This window comes from Anthonomus grandis, chromosome 8 (genome assembly GCF_022605725.1).
Source record: "Anthonomus grandis grandis chromosome 8, icAntGran1.3, whole genome shotgun sequence".
Taxonomy (NCBI): Eukaryota; Metazoa; Arthropoda; class Insecta; order Coleoptera; family Curculionidae; genus Anthonomus; species Anthonomus grandis.
The window spans coordinates 16,480,556-16,502,015 of NC_065553.1; the positions used below are offsets into that span (position 1 = coordinate 16,480,556).

Consider the following 21,460-nt stretch of genomic DNA (forward strand, 5'->3'; position numbering starts at 1 on the left):
TAGAGCTGAAACTTCGGACAAGAAAATAACATTTCCGATAAAAAATTCTAGAAAACTGTAAAAGACATTTTAAGAAATTGTTAAAACATCTTACAGCGCCATTGGTTATTTTAAAATTAATTTTTATAAAGTATAAGTTATTAAGTTATCCGAAAACTCGTATCTGGAATTTTTAGGGTCCAAACGGTGAAGAAATTGAGATCGAAATAACCACCGAAATACTCAAAAATAGTAAGATTAAAAGTATCTACTATATTAAAACCTGCAATATAAGTTTCGAAAGCGGACAAAAGACAAACGAAAGTGTACCTCAGCAAAGAAAATTTTTCAAGAATAAAAAGCGGCGAAATCCCGCATCATGATTTTTAAGTGTTCTTTAACCATTGAACAAACAATATTTTTCTCCGTATTTATTTTATAGAAAATAAAATAAATACAAACATTTGCATTTACACAATAATGGCTTGAGTTTATGTGTTTTAAACCGAGCAAAATGACAATAGCGGCTCAAGCTTGATTTTGTAACTTAAATAGTGTAAGGCAGGTTACAAGTTAAAAATCAAAGGGGATTGTTTACGTATTATACTTAAAAAATTACACTCTTATCAATAAATTTGCATTAAATTAAAAATGCATAAAACACCTTTATAAAATAATCCTTTAAATTATAAAACACAAGGCGACCTTAAAGGTATTAATTTAACATGCCATTTATCGTTCCGAAAATCTGGTCGCACTTGCTACATTTTGCCATAAAAGGAATTTAAATTTGATTTTAGCATGTAAAGGAATTATGTATTTTTTGCTTAATTTGAAAGATTATATCAAACTCCTACTGTTTATTATTAATAATATTTTAAGTCGTTACTAGCGTAATATATATTAAATTATACATGAAACTATTTTGTTGTATATTTACATATTTTTAAATTAATTAAAAATAGTTTAATTTTATTGCCATTCTTTATTCATTCACAGAATAAAAGGCGATAAAAGAACAAAAACTTAGCTTTCTCTCTTTTTCTAAAATTGCTTTATTATATTGTTATATTACATAAAATTACTCTCTGAATCCTATGCAAACTGCTTTTTTCTGGTACAGTTAACATATTTTAATAGAAAAACATAATTTCATTATTATTTTGTATGATACCGTTTGGATTGGGTATCATGTGTGGAATATGTGTGGTAATATGGAAATGTATCGATGGTATATACGATATTTTCTAGAGCTTTAAACAACTCATGTTGATTTATGGAGTCGAATGCCTTTTCCTAGTTGTCGAATACTAGTACTCAGGGTTTGGTGTATTTTAGACTTTTTTGATTAGTTATATCATTAGATAGAGATGGTTATTTCTTCCATATTCTTATTCTTCTTCTCTAGCCTGTATCTATCCACTCCTGAATGTAGGCCTCTTCCAGTGCTTTCCATGTTTATCTATCTAGGGCAGTTTGGAGCCAGTTTCTCCCTGCTATTCGTTGGATGTCGTTCCGCCACCGCGTTGGTGGTCTTCCCGCATTTCTTTTTGTGGCTCTTGGGCGCCATTGCATGATTTTGTTAGTCCATCTAGATGGATCTTGCCATGCAACGTGACCTGCCCATCTCCATTTTAGTTCGGCTACTCTTCTCATAACATCCGTTACCTTTGTCCTTCTTCGAATCTCATCGTTTCTTATGTGGTCTCTTAAGCTAGTTCCCAGCATAGCGCGCTCCATGGCTCTCTGAGTTGTTCTGAGTCTTTCTGCGCTCCTCTTTGTTAGTGTCATCGTCTCGAGTCCATACGTTGTAACGGGTAATATCAGGATGACTCAATAATACACGGATGTGCTTTTTAAGACTCGTCTATTAAAATAAATATCATTCAAGACTTCTACAAGGACTTGTATACATCAACCCTGCCTAAACCAAACATCGCCTGGCAAGAAATTCGGAACGTTGGATCCAAAGATATACCAGAAGTAAACAGAAGCGAACTAAGAATGGCCTTGAAACAAATGATAAATAGGAAAGCACCTGGAGAAGACCGCGTTACCGCTGAGATGCTAAAAATGAGAGGAGCAGCGCTTGAGCATGCCCTTTATCTCCTTTTGAACAAATGTATTAGTGAAGAGAAAATACCGGAATCTTAGGAAAATGCCGAGGTTGTTTTAATCTTCAAAAAAGGGGACAACACCAATATTGCAAACTATCGACCGATCAGTCTTCTTTCACACTTGTACAAGCTTCTCAGAAAAGTTTTGACCAACCGGCTGACAAATAAACTTGACTTCTATCAACCAGTTGAGCAAGCAGGATTCAGGAAGGAATTTAGTACAAATGACCATCTACAAACCGTCCGTACTCTAATAGAGAAATGCTCCGAGTATAACATAACTCTGCACATGGCGTTCGTCGATTACGAGAAGGCGTTTGATTCAGCCGAGAATTGACACAAGATACTCCGAACTTATAAAACACATCTACGACAACGCAACACTACAAGTGACCATCAACGAAGAAGCATCAACAAATAAGATCAAGATAGAAAAGGGAGTCCGCCAAGGAGATACCATATCTCCTAAGCTCTTCACGATGGCACTGGAAAGCTCGTTTAAAAAGCTGCCATGGGGAAATAAAGGTATCAACGTAGATGGAGCTCGACTAAGTCACCTTCGATTTGCTGATGATATTCTTGTGATTAGTGATGACATCAACGAGCTAAAAGATATGTTGGAAGAACTGCAAGAAACATCAAAACAAATCGGACTCAAGATGAATCTAAACAAAACTAAAATAATGACCAATGAACAAATAGTAATAACTATAGAATGCCACGCGAAACTGGTTAAAGCTTTGAGTAACTCACTTTCTCCTAGTTTGATGGCTTCTACAACAACACCGTATTTGCTTAGAATTTTGTTTTTCTTTACTTCTAACCACTTTAGAACCTCTTCAGTTATCTATAGCTTCTCTTTTGACTCTTGAATTAGTATATATTCTGATGCTTCTGGTTTCTATATACCTTGATGTAAAAGCCCTCTACAAAAATTAAAATTTCTTCTCTGTTGCTTGTTTAAATTTCCAGTATTCAATTGTCGTAGCTCATTTTTGTGTCTTTCCCTAGTAGTTTCTTTTCAGCAGCGTTGATTGACTTCACAATATTTTCATTTAGATCGTAGGTTCTGTTGTTTTAAAAAGAGTATTCATAGCCGCCAGTTAGTGATGGAAAAGAAACTGAAGTAGGTTTTCTCAATCATTTCTTTCTTCTGTTCCATAACATCCTAGTGGTGTTTCTTCTTCATTTTTGCCTAAATTGGCATTAGAAAAATAGATATATTGACAGTAACTAGATAAATTGACATAGCTTGAGCTACATCATTATAAAGCTTTCGATAGCTTCATCTGAATCTTTGGATGTGGGTGCTTTTTTCGTCAAAGTTGTTATTATACATAAGAATGCTTATGCATAAATTTAAGCAGCCAAGAACCGTGGTATTTAAATTCTAAATATTAGATAGTTGGTCTAAATAATTGATTTAAATATGTGTACCGTAACTGTAATATCAGATTTTTAGACTTTGTTTTATTTGTATCATAAATTACTTAAAAAATAAAAAAATAAGCCTTCCAGGTAGAACACTACATGGATTTTTTAAAATTTTAAATGCCAGATTGACTGCACTCACTAACTTTGAACTCTCAACTCACACCACAATAAACCTGACTCGCTAAAAGCAATAATTCTATTTGCTTTTCAACCAGGTATAATTAAATTAAGGCGTCATAAAGCGAGAAGAGCATATGTATGCATTTTGGTCGCTCCGCACTTACGGCCAAACCTATACAATACGATGCTATGCTAAAACGCGGTTAAAACACTGATGCTGGAAGACGATAAAGCACGTAATCTTTACACAGGCATATTTTAGCTTTTGTGCTGGCTGGCTCTGTAGCGGTAGTACAACACGGTGCATGGTGTGCTTGAAATATTAATTTTTCCGTATTTGTACTTCCTGCGGACGGACGGGGATTTTGCATGCCCTAAATTTTTCTACCGGGTAGAAAATGTTTGTCCAACCAGATGGAAAATGGAATTAATTTCGGAATATGGAAGGTGCACGGTATTTCAAAATGTGCAAAAAACCAAATGATTTCTTCATGGCTTGCATGTATTTATCCTGTTAGTCAACGCAAACATATATACAGTACAATACCTTAATATTCACTCTGATATGTCAGAAATAATAATATAATGTTTTTAAATTTTGTGTAATACTATTAAAAACACACTTTTAGATTGTAATTTAGAAACCAAACGATGTGATAGAAAAAAGAGTAAAAAGTTTAATTTTTATTCATATATTTTTATATACAGGGTGTCTCACGACGAATAGACGCGTTCGATATCTCGGAAACTAATTTTTCAAAAATTTTGAAAATTTGGTAACATGGCACAGTCGATGGGGGCTACACAACTAAAATATTTTGATAGTTGTGACGTTTCCGGTTATACCGGAAGTAGGTGTCAACTTCGTTATTTTAAATGGAAGACCCTGTATATTTTTACATTTTTGGCTTTTACGTGAAATTTTAAGTATATTTTGTGTATAATGTTCTATACCTAAGTGTAACCGTTTTTGACATATTCTTAATTTCATGTGAAAAACTATGTTTATAAGCCCTAACATAATTACCGATTACTCCCTTTTAGTAGCCTTTATTTAATGGTTAGTCTTGGTTTTATTTTAGAGAAAGGACCACTTTAAAAGACTATTTTAATATTTAGCTAAAAAAAAGATACAGGGGGGTCAAAAACTAGCATTAAAAATTAAAATGAAAAAATCATTAAAAGTCAATTTTTTTAAATGGAAACCCCCTATTTTTATAATTTTTTCATAAAGACAATTAAAAATAAGGTTAAGTTTGTATGTTATCTAGTCCAAAAATTGATAGTTTCCGAAATATTGGCAGTTTAAATTTGGCCTAATATTAATAGCCGCTTAGTAACACGGCTTAAGTATTGTTGATTAGTTGGGCATGACGGTTGTCATGGTAACCGCTAGAAGCGGCAGTAAGACAATGGATTATATGCATTAAATTTATAAGTTACTTGCTATTTAAGTTTTCTTCGTAAAAGTGTAATTTAATTAAAAAGTGTACATTTCTGTTATAATTCATTATCTTACTGCCGCTTCTAGCGGTTTCTATGACAATCGTCATGCCCCAGTTATCAACAATCTTTGAGCCGTGTTACTATACGGGTTTTAATATTAGGCCAAATTTAAACTGCCAATATTTAGGAAACTATCAATTTTTGGACTAGATAACCTTATACAAAGTTAACCTTATTTTTAATTATCTTTATGAAAAAATTATAAAAATAGGGGGTTTCCATTTAAAAAAATTGACTTTTAATGATTTTTTCATTTTAATTTTTAATGCTAGTTTTTGACCCCCCTGTATCTTTTTTTTAGCTAAATATTAAAATAGTCTTTTAAAGTGGTCCTTTCTCTAAAATAAAACCAAGACTAACCATTAAATAAAGGCTACTAAAAGGGAGTAATCGGTAATTATGTTAGGGCTTATAAACATAGTTTTTCACATGAAATTAAGAATATGTCAAAAACGGTTACACTTAGGTATAGAACATTATACACAAAATATACTTAGAATTTCACGTAAAAGCCAAAAATGTAAAAATATACAGGGTGTTCCATTTAAAATAACGAAGTTGACACCTACTTCCGGTATAACCGGAAACGTCACAACTGTCAAAATATTTTAGTTGTGTAGCCCCCATCGACTGTGCCATGTTACCAAATTTTCAAAATTTTTGAAAAATTAGTTTCCGAGATATCGATCGCGTCTATTCGTCGTGAGACACCCTGTATATCTCAGATAAAATTCATACAACTGACTGAAGACGTTGCTCGCTAATGCCGTCAAGGTGCGCCACTGGCGATGCTTCAATAGCATAAGTGAAAAGTTGCATGAATAAGAAAATAATAATTTTAGGCGGATTTTCAGGTTAAGGTAAAATTATGCATTGAATATTTTGTGTTTATTTTTGCGTTACATTGGACCTGCATTTAATTTTCTTATTGAAATATTTCTTATCTTATATCATGTTTATAATGACATTTAATAAACTTTATAAATAGTTTATAAGTCAAAAATAACAATATGAAATAAAAACTACTTTTGAGTTAAAAAAATCTAGTAACGTGTGTTGTATCACATCCCGACCAGGTCCAGATTCCTATTGTGCAGTTAATAACCGTAGCACATCTTGAAAATTAGCAATTAGAAAAACTGGACGTTTCTAGATCTCACCCTTCTGTAGAGCAGGTTCCAAACATGCTTAATCGGATTTAATTCCGGACTGCATGCCGGCCTGTCCAAGACTCTGATATCGACCTCCTAAAAAAATTTAGTAACTATTCCAGCTGCGCGGAGCATGCTTTAGCACGCATTAGAAGAACATGTTTACTAATTAAGAAGAGTTGTTATCCCAAAATATATATAGTATATCTGTCTTTTATTTAAAAAATGATATGTTATTAAGTTTGTTTATTTCTGATTTTTTATTATATTTTTATTATAGTTGATATTTTATTTTTTATTAAAATAACGCTTTAATTTTCATTATGCAAAACACAGTATATTAAACATTTTAAGATTACAATTCTATGCGGGTTTTACACATTGTCATGTCTGTAAAACCCGCATTAGAATAAATATTTTAAAAATGCCTGGATTTTTGCGTAATATTTTGGGTCATTTTATCGCTAAACGACACAGCTCCCACGAAAGTCAGATGTTTGTTTACTAATCCCGATTCACGTCCTCGGGCCGGGCGGGGCGGTGCTCTGTCGCAGGCACTCGTACACGCGCTATCTACCACTCTAGTATATCTGTCGACAGTTACAGAGGCCCTATCACGCAGTACCAAATCCCTTTGAGATATTTCTTACCAGAGCATTATAAATCCTCCTCCGAAATTGATAAATGTTTTATAAATAGCCTCAGTGAAAATAGTGCTCACTATTTGTCTGTCAATCTGAGGAGTATAAACAAAATCTCGACTCATTTGTGAAGAGCAGGTTACCCCAATCATTTATATTCCAATTTTTAAGTGCTCTCTTGCGACTGCTAACCGGTGCTCGGTAAGATGAGGAGCAGTGAGAGCTATTCCAGATGGCCTCTGGATGTGTCTTACAGTATCTGAACTGAAGGTATTTGTACATTTCCAGTGGTAGCTAACTCATGTTCGAGCTGAGTTGCTCGATGAAGAGCAACAATATCAAAAATTGATTATCTATGGATGCAGTTCATGGCATTCGACTTGGAACTGGTCGCCTGTCGTACTCTTCTGTTTCCTAGTACCTAACAACCGCTCGAGATACATTGGATTGATTAACGTCTATTAAATTAGCGACATATACGTTCATCTGCTATAAGAGAAATTATTCTGATCCATGTTTAATATTTTTTATGAAATTTGTGATTTAACGAAAGTTAGTAATGTAAAAATTTAGGATCAACAAAATTAGTAAGTAATAATTTTTTACAGGCACCTTTTACACAAAAAGTATTAAGAATATATCATTAAATTGTAAAACGTCATGATACACAGGATGTTCAATTAAAAAAAAATATGTTGACGCCATAGTTTCTACTTGATCGATGTATCGAAATTTTCTATTTCAAGAAAACTGACAATACTAATCGATGTGTTCAAAAAACAAAAGAAGAAAAAATACTTGAATGTTAAATGAATTTGTTCCTTTCATTATTACGATATATACAAGAGATTATATTATAATAATCCAAATACTTAATATTTTTTTTACTTATATATACTCTGCCAAGAAAGTATGACCTCATTATGATTTCTTAACTATACAAAAAATTTATTTATTTATTCATCTATAAATTAGGGTGAAAATTAAAAATTAAAATAGCAGATAAAAACTACTTTTAAGTTAAAAAAGTCTCGTAAAGTGTATTGTCAGCCCTGGCACATCTTGGAAACGTTGTAAGACCATTGCATATTATAAGTATTTTTTGAGGTTCACTATGCTTTATATAACTTTAAAATATAATGTTTATCTACAAGAGATTTTCACTTTTTATCGCCCTGAGAATTGCCTAATATAAGTCGAAACGTCGGCAGTGTTAAAATCTAAAACCTGAGTTTTATTTGACTCCAGAGTGTATACATATAATAATATATTAAATGTAGGAATATTAAATAATTTTTGTAATATAATTAAGTAAAAATTTCGAAATATAAAAAGCGATACAAAGCATAAATAAGACCAGTAATAATATAAAAAAAACTGGCAAAAAAAATCTGTTTAAATTTATGTCATGCATAACAAATACCCTTTCAAAATATAACAAAGTAGCTCGCTCGATAAGATCATTTAAGTTTAGGGAAAAATACACATTTCCTTTACATGCGAGAATCAAATTTAAATCGGTAATGTGGCAAAATGTAGTTCTGAAAAGTGAGACGCGATTTTCAACCGATATGAGATTACAACTATTAAAGTTATACCCTCACGATATGTCATTACTTCTAAAAAGGTACATTTACACTTTGTTTAAGTTTACGAAAATTATAAATATAATATTTAAACAATATATATATTAAGATGGCTTAGGTAAGGATATATACAGATACTTAATCTCTGAAATATTAATTTAACTAAATAAAAAGCTAAGTGACTTTTTGAGAAAAAAAACACGTTTTATTAAACATGACAAAATTACAATAAAAAGTTCTAGTGACACAAGAACTTTCATTAATTAATTTTTTTTTTCTTAATTCAATTAATCAATTATTTAAAAATCTAAACACAATACAAACAATTAATTAATTTTAATTAAAACTAATAATTGATATGATTTAGATTTTATTTTTTATAAGTAAAACACAATGCGTGGAATATTTCATTTAATTAATCATTCCAATTCATTTTAAAATTTACCTAATTAAATGTAATAAAAAATCACAGCTATCATTTAAACGTATTTTCAGGAACTTAGAAATGATAATCTTATTTAGTAAAGAAAAATAAAATAAAACCTTATTATAAAAATTTATATACATATATTATTTTGATAATTCATTCAAATAACAATTGGTTATATACATATTATACAATTGGTCAAATTCCAAATCAAATATCTTTTAATAACGAAATTATTTGTTATAATTGTTGCAGTAATTTCAATAAAATTGAAAAATAAAATTTTTATACTAATTTTACATCGGAAGCTATGTAATCAAGTAATTTTCTATATTTTTTTTAATTAAAATATTTTCTTAGGATACTATGAAACTTACTTACTTTGAAATTTATTTAAGACTCCTAGTCTTTACAATTTCACTCCTTATTTTTATTCCTTTTTGGATGAAAAATGTTATTGTTAAATTTATATATCATATAATATAATAACAAATAAATTTTCTCTAAATTAATAAAAAGACTAAATACATGAATTTGTTTCAAGAGAAATTGAAAATTTTTAGTTTTACCATGGTAAAGTGTAAGCATAACTTAAATGGTACGGGTACATCTTTCTCTACTGTGCCGGTTATAAGAATATTTAAATGATCAATAGTTTTATAGTAGAAGTTTCTGACTTAAACATTTATATAAGAATGTAAATATAATGATTTAACTAAGTAGTATCAATACAAATTAATCTTTTAGAACATACAGAGTATCCCTTCACTCACAAATATAATTACAAATGCGTTATTATTCCCTACATTTTTCGAACATATAGACTACCTGTTTTGAATAGTTGTGAAATGTGAAAAAAGAGGTATATTGAAGTTTAGAATTAATTTAAAATTACATTAACTGAAGGGTGAAATTTGCCCAAGCCCATTACTATAAGATAATAAAAAAATGCTTTTCTACGAATTTGTTTCTTACGGCGCGGGGTTTACCTTATCTGGTAAATTTTAAAAGAAAAAAGCAAAATCTTATTTACATTTTACATTTAACATTTTTTATTTTACATTCAAAAAGTGATATGTTTACTAGTGGCTGATAATCGTCAGAATCACCTCTCTGTTTACCTCTATCCATTAATCTATTATTTATTCTTATTATTTTGTTAATTTGTTGGAAATTGTCACGAGCCTATGGATGTCTCCTCTTTGATTAATTTTTTCCAGCTTTCATACGTGCTTTTTTAGACTGGGTATGTGCTCTATAACATAAGAACTTATAAATAAACATTTTAAACCTATTTTTAAAATTAGCATGTCTTTATTATAGGTTCAAAAAAATTACAGGCTTCTTTTCTACGTACTAATACAAAAATATATTAAAAGGCTCCTTTTTCCTTAATAACAGTAGCGAAATCTTTAAAACAAGACTCCGCGTACCTCCTAAACCACCGTAAGTAGGCACTTCTTAAAAAATACGACGCATAAAAAGAAAAAAATACCAGAGGGGGGTTTTATTAAAATTTATATTTATTTTACTTGCAAAACTTATTTCTATGCGAGCCGTGTCGGCGAGAATCGTATTTTCTCTTTCATACCGGGAGGAAGGCCAAGTTTAGACACAACTTTTTGAATGTAAAAAGAACTTACAGCGGAAAAATGCAAATAGGGGGTTTTGCTTTTGAGAATTGTGCATTTTTACCCTAAGTTTGTCTAGTTAATATTAAAGTTTTATCAGATAATTTGAGCTTGTTATGTATCGTAAACTTACGTAGTTGTACAGTTAAAAAATATGCAAAAATTGGGGTGAAAAAATGATTTATCTCATGTAAGACCTAAACCTAGTAAACAGAATTGATTATTTTGATTAGCATTACGTGTTTAATATGATATAAATAATAATATATAAGTTATAATTATAATAGTTAAATCATTATACTGGGTGAGTCAGAAGGAATACACCAACCTCCAGATTCTCATTTGTTTTTAAATTATAGCGTAATTGAAATGCCTTAAATAATTTATCGCTTCTTATAATAAATGTTCTAGGTACCGATTGCTTATATTCTGATTTTGGTAGAAGATGATGCAACGACTAGCTCACGAACAATTGCTACTTTATTATTTAATTATAATTTTTAAAGGGTTTTAAAAATTTGGTAACTTTTGAAATATATTTATGAAACTTATATATAAATCTAAAAAAAATAGATACCTAGTTATTTTAGTAAAGGTTTTACGAAAAAGCCATAGTTTTTACATTATTTCAAAATAAATAATTTAAAAAGAATCTCATGACCATAAATACTATTAAGGTATAACAATATAATATAAAAAAAGGTAATATGTTCCTAAAAAAAGTTTGCAGTGAAAAAAAAATACAAAAATCCTGAAAGATTCAAAAAATGTATACAAATTTGAAATGTTAACAATTTCTTACCTGATTCAAAAAGCACTTCGCTTAACATTATATACTGGTCAGCAAAATACAGCCGAACCTTCACAAAGCGGGCAATTCGATAATGCAGATTAATCGAAACGTTCCTGGCATTCTCCAGAACTTTATCCGGCATATAGGAAAATGACAAAATGGCACCATTGTAAAATTTCCCTCCTATACTAAACAGGATTTTCGCCTTCGAGAAGACCTAAAAATAAATAACACTCAATTTACACCCTCTAAGTTATTTAGCATCATTTAGAAAAAAAAAGAGAAACCCGTAGTCATCTCAGTAGAAAATCTCGCTTCGAAAACAGCCCTTAGCAATTAAGTGCTTTACAGCTTTAGTAACACGATCAGCGCTCGCCATCAGAAAGTTCCCTGAATAATCTAGCAACTTTTAAGCAAACATAGCTCTCCCTCTGCATCGAAAAGTTCCCAGCTTCTTATAGCGATAAATTATTCGTAAGTAAAATTAATAGTTTGACCCAGTACCCGGAACTCCCTGTGTGACCTTTTATTGGTAAAAACTTTTTAAAGAGTTGCTTCGGGAAGTTCCGAGGCGCCTCCTATTAAGTATTAGTGTTAAAATTTTAAGTTGGAATCCTCGTATATTTTACTTAAGGATTATTACTAAGAGTAGTAGCTCAATAATATTAGTGAAATATTGTCTAAATATAAATAATTTACTAAAAACTTTAATTCAAAACTAATATAGAATTAATTGTAATTGCTAAAAAGTTTAAGAAAATCTTTCGGAATATATACTAGAGTATAATAATTGATATACATATATGTATATGACGATCCATATTGTAGTTTTATTTATATATTTAATACTATATAGATATTACATTTTAATTTTGCGTTTTATATTCTGTATGAAGTTTTACAACCGAAAGTTGTACTCACCAAATTTATTGAAAAGCCCAAGTTTCTTCAAATAAAATACAAACCTCTTTATTCAGATGACGACGGTTTGACTTTTATAGTATAATCCTCATCACTAAATGTTAGCTTTGTTAAGATTGAGTATCTTGTATAAATAATTTACAATAAATTTAAAAGCATGAACAATAATTACATATACATAGGCAGTGTATATTTAAAGAAACAGATGTTTTAAGTTGAACATCATATTTTCCAATATCGTTAGTTTTTTAATATCGCTCATATCTATGAATGGCGTAATTTTTATTTCTAAATTAGTATATCCACTTAATCAATATCGTATATTTTCAATATGATCCAGATGGGAGATGGTCATTTCTAAAATTAGTTTTTTTTCGTTTTTAAGGAACTAAATAATTATGAGATTAGCACTATCTATATATCTTATAAGCCTTGGTTCTAAAAGGGCCAAAGTCATTTTTTTTAGATTTGGGCTTAAGTGCATTTTTGAAATCGGCACAGACCAGATTATTATGTGTAATAAGAGCCAAAGTCTATCTTTCACAGGAAAAAAATTACAAATCCGCTAAAGGCCAATGTCAACATTTCAATTTTATACTCTTTTTTTAATAAAAGGGCCAATGTGAACATAGGCCCCAGGAATCCAATATTATATAACTTCTTATAAGGCCAATATCGATATAAATAATTATGTACAGTGATTGTTGTCCTGGACAGAACAAAAACATTTTAATTTCTGCTATGCTGCTAACGATTATTGAAGAATATTTTAAACGAGAAGGAAGGCATGTCAGCATATATCACAAATTTCTTATTCCGGGACATACTCCTATGGAAGTCAACCAAATTCATGCAGCCATTAAAAAGGCTAGAAAAAATACCACAGTAAAAATAGAAATTCCTAGAGACTGGGCCAATTTAATTCGTTTAGTGCCTAGGACACCCCCAATTTTTGTGCATGAGATGGCTCAGGAAGAGCCATTCTTGAATTTTAAGTCACTCCTTTCGGGAAAGTTTCAGCACAAAACAGTTAATACTTTGGGAAGCCCTGTTGTTTGGGCTAAAATAAGAGTCATTCACTATTCTACCGAAAATCCTGGTCTGCTGAAATACAAAACCACTTTTGCTGAAGACGAGCCATATCAAACTTTAAATTTATTAAAAAAATCGACCCGTAATTCCGAAAATGCAATAAAACTTTTCCCTATTAATAAAAAACCGTTAGGCATTCCAAAAAATAAAGTACAACATTTGAGGGACTTACGAAGTTTTTTTTTTAATTTTCTTGTGTTTTTAGTTTTATTTTGATTTTTTTAAGTTGGGCCAAAGTGTTATTAGTTTAATTTATTATTTATGAAAAAAGGTCAATGTCAATTTTTTTTTTAAATAAATTTATTTTATACATTTTTAAGATTTTTTTTTTAAACCAATATCCTCTATACCCAAATCAAGCTTAAGAAAAATATAGAAACCTGTCTATGTCGTAAAAACCAAACCTCATTACCTTTAAAGTCAATTTGTCAAAAATTGCGATTTATGTCTTTGGCCCTTTTAGAACCAAGCCCCAGATATAATGGTGAAAAAAAGTATGGAACTATTTTTTTTACTATTTCTTACAATTACCTGCACTTGAAAGTGACAGGCTGCCAAAATATTTATCAGAAATGAACCGGAAGAATACATAAACATAAAGCTTTCTGACATGACTATTAGACGTCGCCTTATAATGCGAAATCTTTATGTGTCATTAAAAAACCATTGTTAAGAAAATAGAATAAAGTGGTGAGATTAACGTTTATCAGAGATCCCAAAAACTGGATACAAAATCAGTGGGCATCAGTACTTTTCAGCGGTAAAAGCAATGTCAATTTATTTAGGAGTACGGATATGTAAGAAGGCTTTCTGGTCAAAGATTGGATGCAAAGTATTTGATTTCATTTGTCACATGTAACGGTACTAACTTATTACCATATAAAGACATTATTATGGATTTTCTACCAGAATAATGATCCTAAATACAGGTGTGGATCGTACTAGTAGCCCCGCATTGAAACTCCTTTTTAACATCCATTCTTGCGAACTTAGAATACTGCGTCTTAAATTTTCGTACTTCCAATAGTGATCGAAATCTGCAGATGTAATCTTAATCGAAATTTAATCTTAAAGAGTTATAGGAAAATTAGTCTCAACAGTGAACAAAATTGCGAAGAGAGTTATTCTGAATCAGCTCTCATTATTTTGCTACAGACACAAAATTATACCAGATGGTCAGTTTGGTTTTAGAGCCTTACCACTCACTTAAACAGCCGGCTTGGATGCCACATTCTCTCAGGAATAAATCGTGGATTGCACAATGGCGCCATGTTTATTGATATTATCAAGGCTAGTTAATAATTCGATTTTAAGGCAAGAAATTCGAGTACTAAATTTGCCTTCCCAATCGGTCATTTTGCTATGGCATCTAAGATCTATGGCTAGTTCAAACAATTATTGTGAGGAGCTAATAGAAATGGAAAGGTGTTGCCAAGCAGTCATTAAGTTCAAGGGATGACCAACCAACTCTTTAAAAAAACTATTGAATGAATAGTAATTTTTGTATATAAACTACTTTAAAAATGCTTCCATACTTTTACATAGACTTTTATGACGAAATATTCTTGAGCGTATACTAATTTTTTTATTGTATGCTATTTTGCTTTTTATTGCTTAATACGTAATAGTATTTACAATACTAAACATTTATTCATACCTCCGATCACCATTGTATATTTTATTCATCTATGATATTGAAATCTGAGATAACACATTAAGTCTAAAAATAAGTCAAAGTAAATTAATACGTATTAAATAGGTATATTTCAGTAAAAGAGGAAAAATATTTCCCATGCTCAATGGATAAATTATTTAATATTAGTTATTAATATATATATATATATATATATATATATATATATATATATATATATATATATATATATATATATATAACTATTTAATAAAGGGATTTCAAACTGTTAAATATTGCTTAATTCCTAGTCGCATATTATACTTTAGGTATTTTCAATTTTTAAATACGTAAAAAGATAAAATTCCTGATTTTAAAAGATAAAATAAAAAAAAATGCATAACTTAAATGGCTATGATATACAGTTCTCTATCGTAGGCTTATACAACTTACTAGTATAGTAGAAGTGACGTTTGAAATGTTTTTTATGAAACCTTCAAAATGATCTACTTAGATAGATAAAGAGAGCCCATAAAATTTGATAATTTATTGGATAATACATATTTATTTCTAAAAAACGATTAAAATGCTCATAAATCGAAAAACCAGATATTACAGACTTTTAAAACCCTGTAGGTAAGTTCTATAATTTAATAGATTGTACCCTATCGTAGTGTTATTAGAAAACGTTACTAATTTTGAAAAAAAAAATGTAGTTAATTCTCTTAATGAATTTCTTATATTTAATTTATTTAATTATAATATTTAATTTATTTAATTATAATATTTAAAAAATCCATAACTCGAAAACAAGACAACATAGTTATTTGGAAAATTGTATCTGGCTTTTAATAAATTAATTAGAAACTTAACCTAGCCTATTACCTAAATTGAAGTGATACAAATAGTATTAAGAAAAATCTATATTGTTGTGACGAATTCATAATGAGTTACTTATTGTATTCAGTATTATGCCACTTATAAAGCCAAAAATCAATTTAGAAAATACTATCTCAAACATATTTATCAATATGTAAATATTGATGATATATTTTCAACATATCACCCTAACGAAATACCTATTATACCTCAAGTAAATTATTGTATTTAAAACTTGTTGAATTTAAATTAAATTAAGTATAATAAAAGGTATCATTAAAGATTTAAGTTCATATTTCTTTAAATACGTGAATAAGTCTATTTTCTTCTTCTTTTCAATTTTTAAGCGCGTGAGATAGTATTTTCTAAATTAATTTTTGGCTTTATAAGTGACTTAATACCCGATATAATAAGTAATTCACAAATAATATTAATAATTACCCAAATATTCAAATCAATAACAATAAAATACATGACATATGTTTCAATAAAAAATATTTTAAAATTTTTATTTATTTTTTTGTATTTACAGTTTTATAATTAGTTGTATATTTGCTAAAACTTTTTTTCCAATGCCCTTAAAAATTTATGATGTCATGTGCGACATAGAAGAAATATAAGGACTCAGAAAGAAAGAAAATAAAGAATCATGGATTTGAATTATGTTACAAAGCTAATTCGTTATATGCTCAAATAATGCCAATCAGTAATGTTTCATTCTTATTAGGCAAATTACTGTAAAACTGTATTAGCTTATTGGTTATTGGAATATTCTAATAACCGTCACAGTAGAGAAATGCGTAGTACATCCATTTAAATAATGCTTCATATTTCACTCCCTTTAAAAATAAAAATATTTCAATATAGAATGATAAAAATAAAAGAATCTAAACTATTAAACAAATTAAAGTTAAGATAGAAGAATATTTTTTTCTCTTCTAGACACAGCTGAATCTTTATGTAATGAAATCGTTTTTTTGTTATATAGAAATCCAGTACGAAGCAAAAATTCAATTTCAAAATATTTTTACAATTCAATAATTAAATTTTTGTTTAAAATTAACCAACTTAGCTTCAGAAAAAAATGAAACAAAAACCGTTTAAAGTCATTGTTCTGGAGGAACTTTATCGCCTTCAAACTGCTATTCCCAAGTTAAATAATGTAACTTTTTAACAATTGCCCTTTAGGTCAAACTGTCTCGTTATTCGCGCCGAATAATTCATAATAGTAAAGTGACAATATAATCCAGGCTGGAAATTTTAACCGCCATATTTGTATTTAAAGTTAAATTATTCAAATAAGTTGGGCGACAGCGAAATTTTCCTCATTTTGAAACTAGAACCTTATAATTACGAGATGGGGTTATGCCGAAGAGAAGACCTGCTTAATTTATTCTTTAGAAGTCATTATAAAAAGTTTCTAAGAATTATGAAAGTTTACTTCTACGTTTGGATATCTATGATATCCAGGTTTAACTCACTTTAAGAAGGATTTAATTAGCATTTAGCTTACTTCATGATTAGCTTCTTACCTGAACATTTCTCGAAAAGAAGTTGTTTGTAAAGAGATGCATGGAGGTGAAGTTTCTTATTTGATCAAATTCAAAAATTAGCTCAAGATATCCTGTGTCAAATGAGGAGTTTTTCCAAGCAACCCAACCATTTCCTAAAAAAGTGTACGTAGTAACACAAAAAGAAAAATGATACTTTTCTTAACAAACCTTTTCCATAACCGATGTCCAGTCTAAAGTTATCCAAGCCAACTTCTCCATCCACAAGCCTACCAAGACCTTTGGACAGCATCCCTTGGGATCTATGGCCATCATAGCTAGCGTCATAGAGTCCCTGAAGGTCTTCGCTTACTGGAGCTGTGTAAGCTATGATACCTCCTAAAAATAGAGACGCTTAGTGATAAAGGTTGTAAATTGATTATAAAATAAAACATAATCGATCTAAGTTGTTTATATGCAGTATTGATTAATTTATATAGATGATCATATGTGGAAAGATTTATAGTCTCTCAAGCGACTTCTTTTCTTTCAATTTTAGTTCCTAATTTTTCTTGAACAGCATCCTAACCCAATCTTCAGCCTTTATTTTCGTTACTTGACCGAGTTATCCAGCGTCCCGTTATATACTGACCATCGTATTCCCCCTTTATTATGCCCCTAAATTCTTCCGATCTGCTAAACAAAATAAAAATCCGCCGAAGCCGGGGGCCAATTTTAAATCACTGGGATCACGTCTTTCAAAGATTTAAGTGCTGTGTTACGGGGAGATTTTGGAATGCTACGTGGAATACATATTTAACACAAAAGTAGGAAAATCAAATTTTTACTCTTGGTTTTTTTTGCTATGATTGTAACAATTTATATTGTTAAATAAAGTGACTGCAAGGACTTTTAAACGCAAACATGCACATTTTTTGGCGAAGTCAAAAAAGTCCTTTAGAAGACAAATTTTAAAAGAGATGTTGAAAAAGTTAGTAAAGAAAAATTTAATTAAGGCTTAAAGCTAGTTAAGGCCTATCATCCCTAAAATCACTAATTAGTGATGGTCAATCCCGTTTTTTAATCACTTTATTAAATTAAAATGGCTGACATACCGTTTTTATTCAAATCAATTAACATTTAAGGGCCAATCAATTCAAGCATCCGTAATTCATACTAATCATTATAGTGACAATCTGTATATTGAGTCAGATAATTATCCTCAAAATTAAACAACTATTAAGATTGAGGTAAAAGTCTTTTATTTTGGGCTTTTCCAACTATTCTCCTCTTATCACTTTCTTAAAAAATTTACTAAATAACTATTGATTATACTACTCACTCAATTTTTATTCAATGAAAAAGTTGCTAATATTTTTTTACATGGTTGTCGGTCTTAAATAATCGGGACTATTATATTCATAAACATTAGGTAACCGGAATTGCTAACTGTTAAGTAGTAAAAGGATTTATAAATGAGCACTAATTTAAAAATAATTAAAGAAGAATCAATAGAAAACTATAATCATTCAGATTGCTCATTGGATAAGATTGAAATAGATACTATTTAATTTGCAAACGTAATGAAATTCTTAATAATAAATAAAATTCCAGAGCTATTTAAGTTTTAACTTAAATATGAATAACCATAAAACCGTTTAATAATAAACATTTTTAATTAACTAATTTTACAAATTATCCACTATTAAAAAATTGTAATACTAATTATAAGACGACATTATAGATCTAGAGTTAATTCAATAACTATTATGAAGGCTACATACAATAAGGGATATCCAATTTGAGTCAACGGAAACATCTGTAATTAATAATAGTCGTTCTAATAATAAACCAGTTATTGAGTTAGATAGTTGCTATCCTGAAAATAGAAGTTCAAGCAGAAAAATAGAAGCAGGATCTATTAGTAAAGTTAGTTATTCATCTCTTATCACTTCCTTGGATAACTTTACTAAGTAACTATTGAATACCATACATCACTCACTCAATTTTTAATCAATAAAAAAGTTGCTAATATTACGAGACACACTTGTTGTTCTTAAATAATAGTGAGTATAATAATGAAATCATCAATGGTATATGATTAGTAGTAGATACAGCTTTTAGAAAAGACCATCGATCTGAAATCAGTAAAAAATTGATAGCCCCTATCATTTTGTAACTAAGAAATGATAAATTGTAATTTGAAAGAGTTGTTATATAATTATTCAAGAATCCATGAAAAGCTGTAATAATTAAGATAATTCCTTATTGGATAGTACTGAAGTAATTACTCATTACAGATTATATACAAACCCAAAAATAATTCTTAAGTCATTAACTGCTAGAAGTTAATTAATAAAATAAAGGAATATTGACTTGAAGTTAATAGAAAAAATCTGAAGGTTATAATCCTGGACTAACAATAAAGCATTAACCAGAATTATAATTAATGGTGGGTATTGATTAACAGTTGATATTTGGATAGCAATTCATAAAATAAGTTTCATATTGATTATAAAGGCTTATTGGTGCAGCATAAAAAAATATCTAAGATGATTTCAATAAGTCAAATTTTAATAAAACCTCTTAAAATGGGAATTTATTAATTAGAGATTAACCTGCTTAAGATTTAAACAAATATTATTTACTTAATTCATTTCAGAATATTAAAACAATTTAACTACAAGAATATTTGATTATTAGCTCTAGGTTGAAAAACATTTCTCTGAGGGGATTATCTGATAATGACTTAATAATCGCAGTCATTTTTTTATTATTAGCTAATCTAGAAGTAGCTATTCAACTAAATTTTTTCACTTATACAGGTCATAATCAATTACATTACTTTAATCATAAGTATCACTTATTAGTGACGGTTAATAACGTTTTATAATCATTGATTGAAATGGATACAAAAAATTCTTCAGTACTGCTACAGGATGATTACATGATACTAATAATAAATATAAAAGAATATTGATTTGAAATCAATAGAAAAATTGACATCTCAAAGAATCAATGATAAATTGTATTTAAATAAGGTAATTTAAACACAAAAATCAGCAAAACACTGAAATGTTTTAAATAACTCCCTAGTAAATAAAGTAACTATTATTTGATTCCAAATGGGCTCATTACGTTCATATTTTTGAGATTATTTACTTAAATATTATAGAGAATTATTCATCTGAAATTTATAAATCTGAATGCATTAGAGAGCATCAACGAGAATCATAATTAAAGAGCGGAATTAATCAACAATTGTCATTGTTGGCTAGGAATCGATGAAATAACCATCCAATAGATTATATAGACTAATTGATGCAGCATTAATAACAAAAAAAACTAATATGTTTAAATAATTCCTCTTTAGACAAAGGAATCAATAAACTATTTTGTTATTATCAAAATTCTTTGATCAAAATATCAATGTCAAAATTGTTAATGCTTATCGACTGAGAACAAATGTAAAAGGAATTATTAATTATTAAGTCGTTCGCTGGCAATTGCTTAAAATTTTATTATTAGTGACAAACTTTTATCGTTCTGGACTTCAATAGTCACAATAATTTAAAAAAAAAGTAATTTGATCAAGAATCAATCAGTCAATAATGATTGATATAATTTAGACGAGTTCATGGAAATTGATATATGGGTAAATGTTGGAAAATTATTAATAATTCCGATATGCCCTTATAGGTATAAGCATCTATAAAACTTACTAAATATAAATACAAAGGACTATAATTTTGAAAGTTCCTTAATACAGCCTTAATTTTTAAAATGACTTATTGTTTTGAATATTTTCGAAAAGTATTGCGTTTTAGAAGTCCATAAAGAACGAAAACTCTCTCGGTAACAATTCCGGGAGCTTTTTCTCCTCGCATTTTCGTGTTCGAGAAGCGTTTCTGGCGAGATTGCACTGCGGCTTCTATTGATAAATCATAGTTGGCAGCGGTCAATTGTTGCAGGACGCCCACCGCACATACATAGCTGCTGACCAGCGGTCCTGTTCGCTACAACCCGAATCCCATATGGGAAACGTGACCTGACATAACAT

At 29.5% G+C, this 21,460-nt stretch overlaps 1 protein-coding gene across 2 annotated transcripts in view; it reads right to left on the bottom strand.

The window, feature by feature from the left end:
• Window positions 1–21,460, bottom strand: part of LOC126739476 (discoidin domain-containing receptor 2-like) — a 305,530-nt gene that overhangs the window by 53,201 nt on the left and 230,869 nt on the right. For both annotated transcript variants that reach the window (XM_050445155.1, XM_050445154.1), the window contains exons 6-8: window positions 17,632–17,799; window positions 17,443–17,576; window positions 11,395–11,602 (exon numbers count right to left, since the gene is read on the bottom strand). In XM_050445155.1, the coding sequence (XP_050301112.1) occupies window positions 11,395–11,602; window positions 17,443–17,576; window positions 17,632–17,799 (510 nt within the window). The remainder of the gene's footprint in view (window positions 1–11,394; window positions 11,603–17,442; window positions 17,577–17,631; window positions 17,800–21,460) is intronic.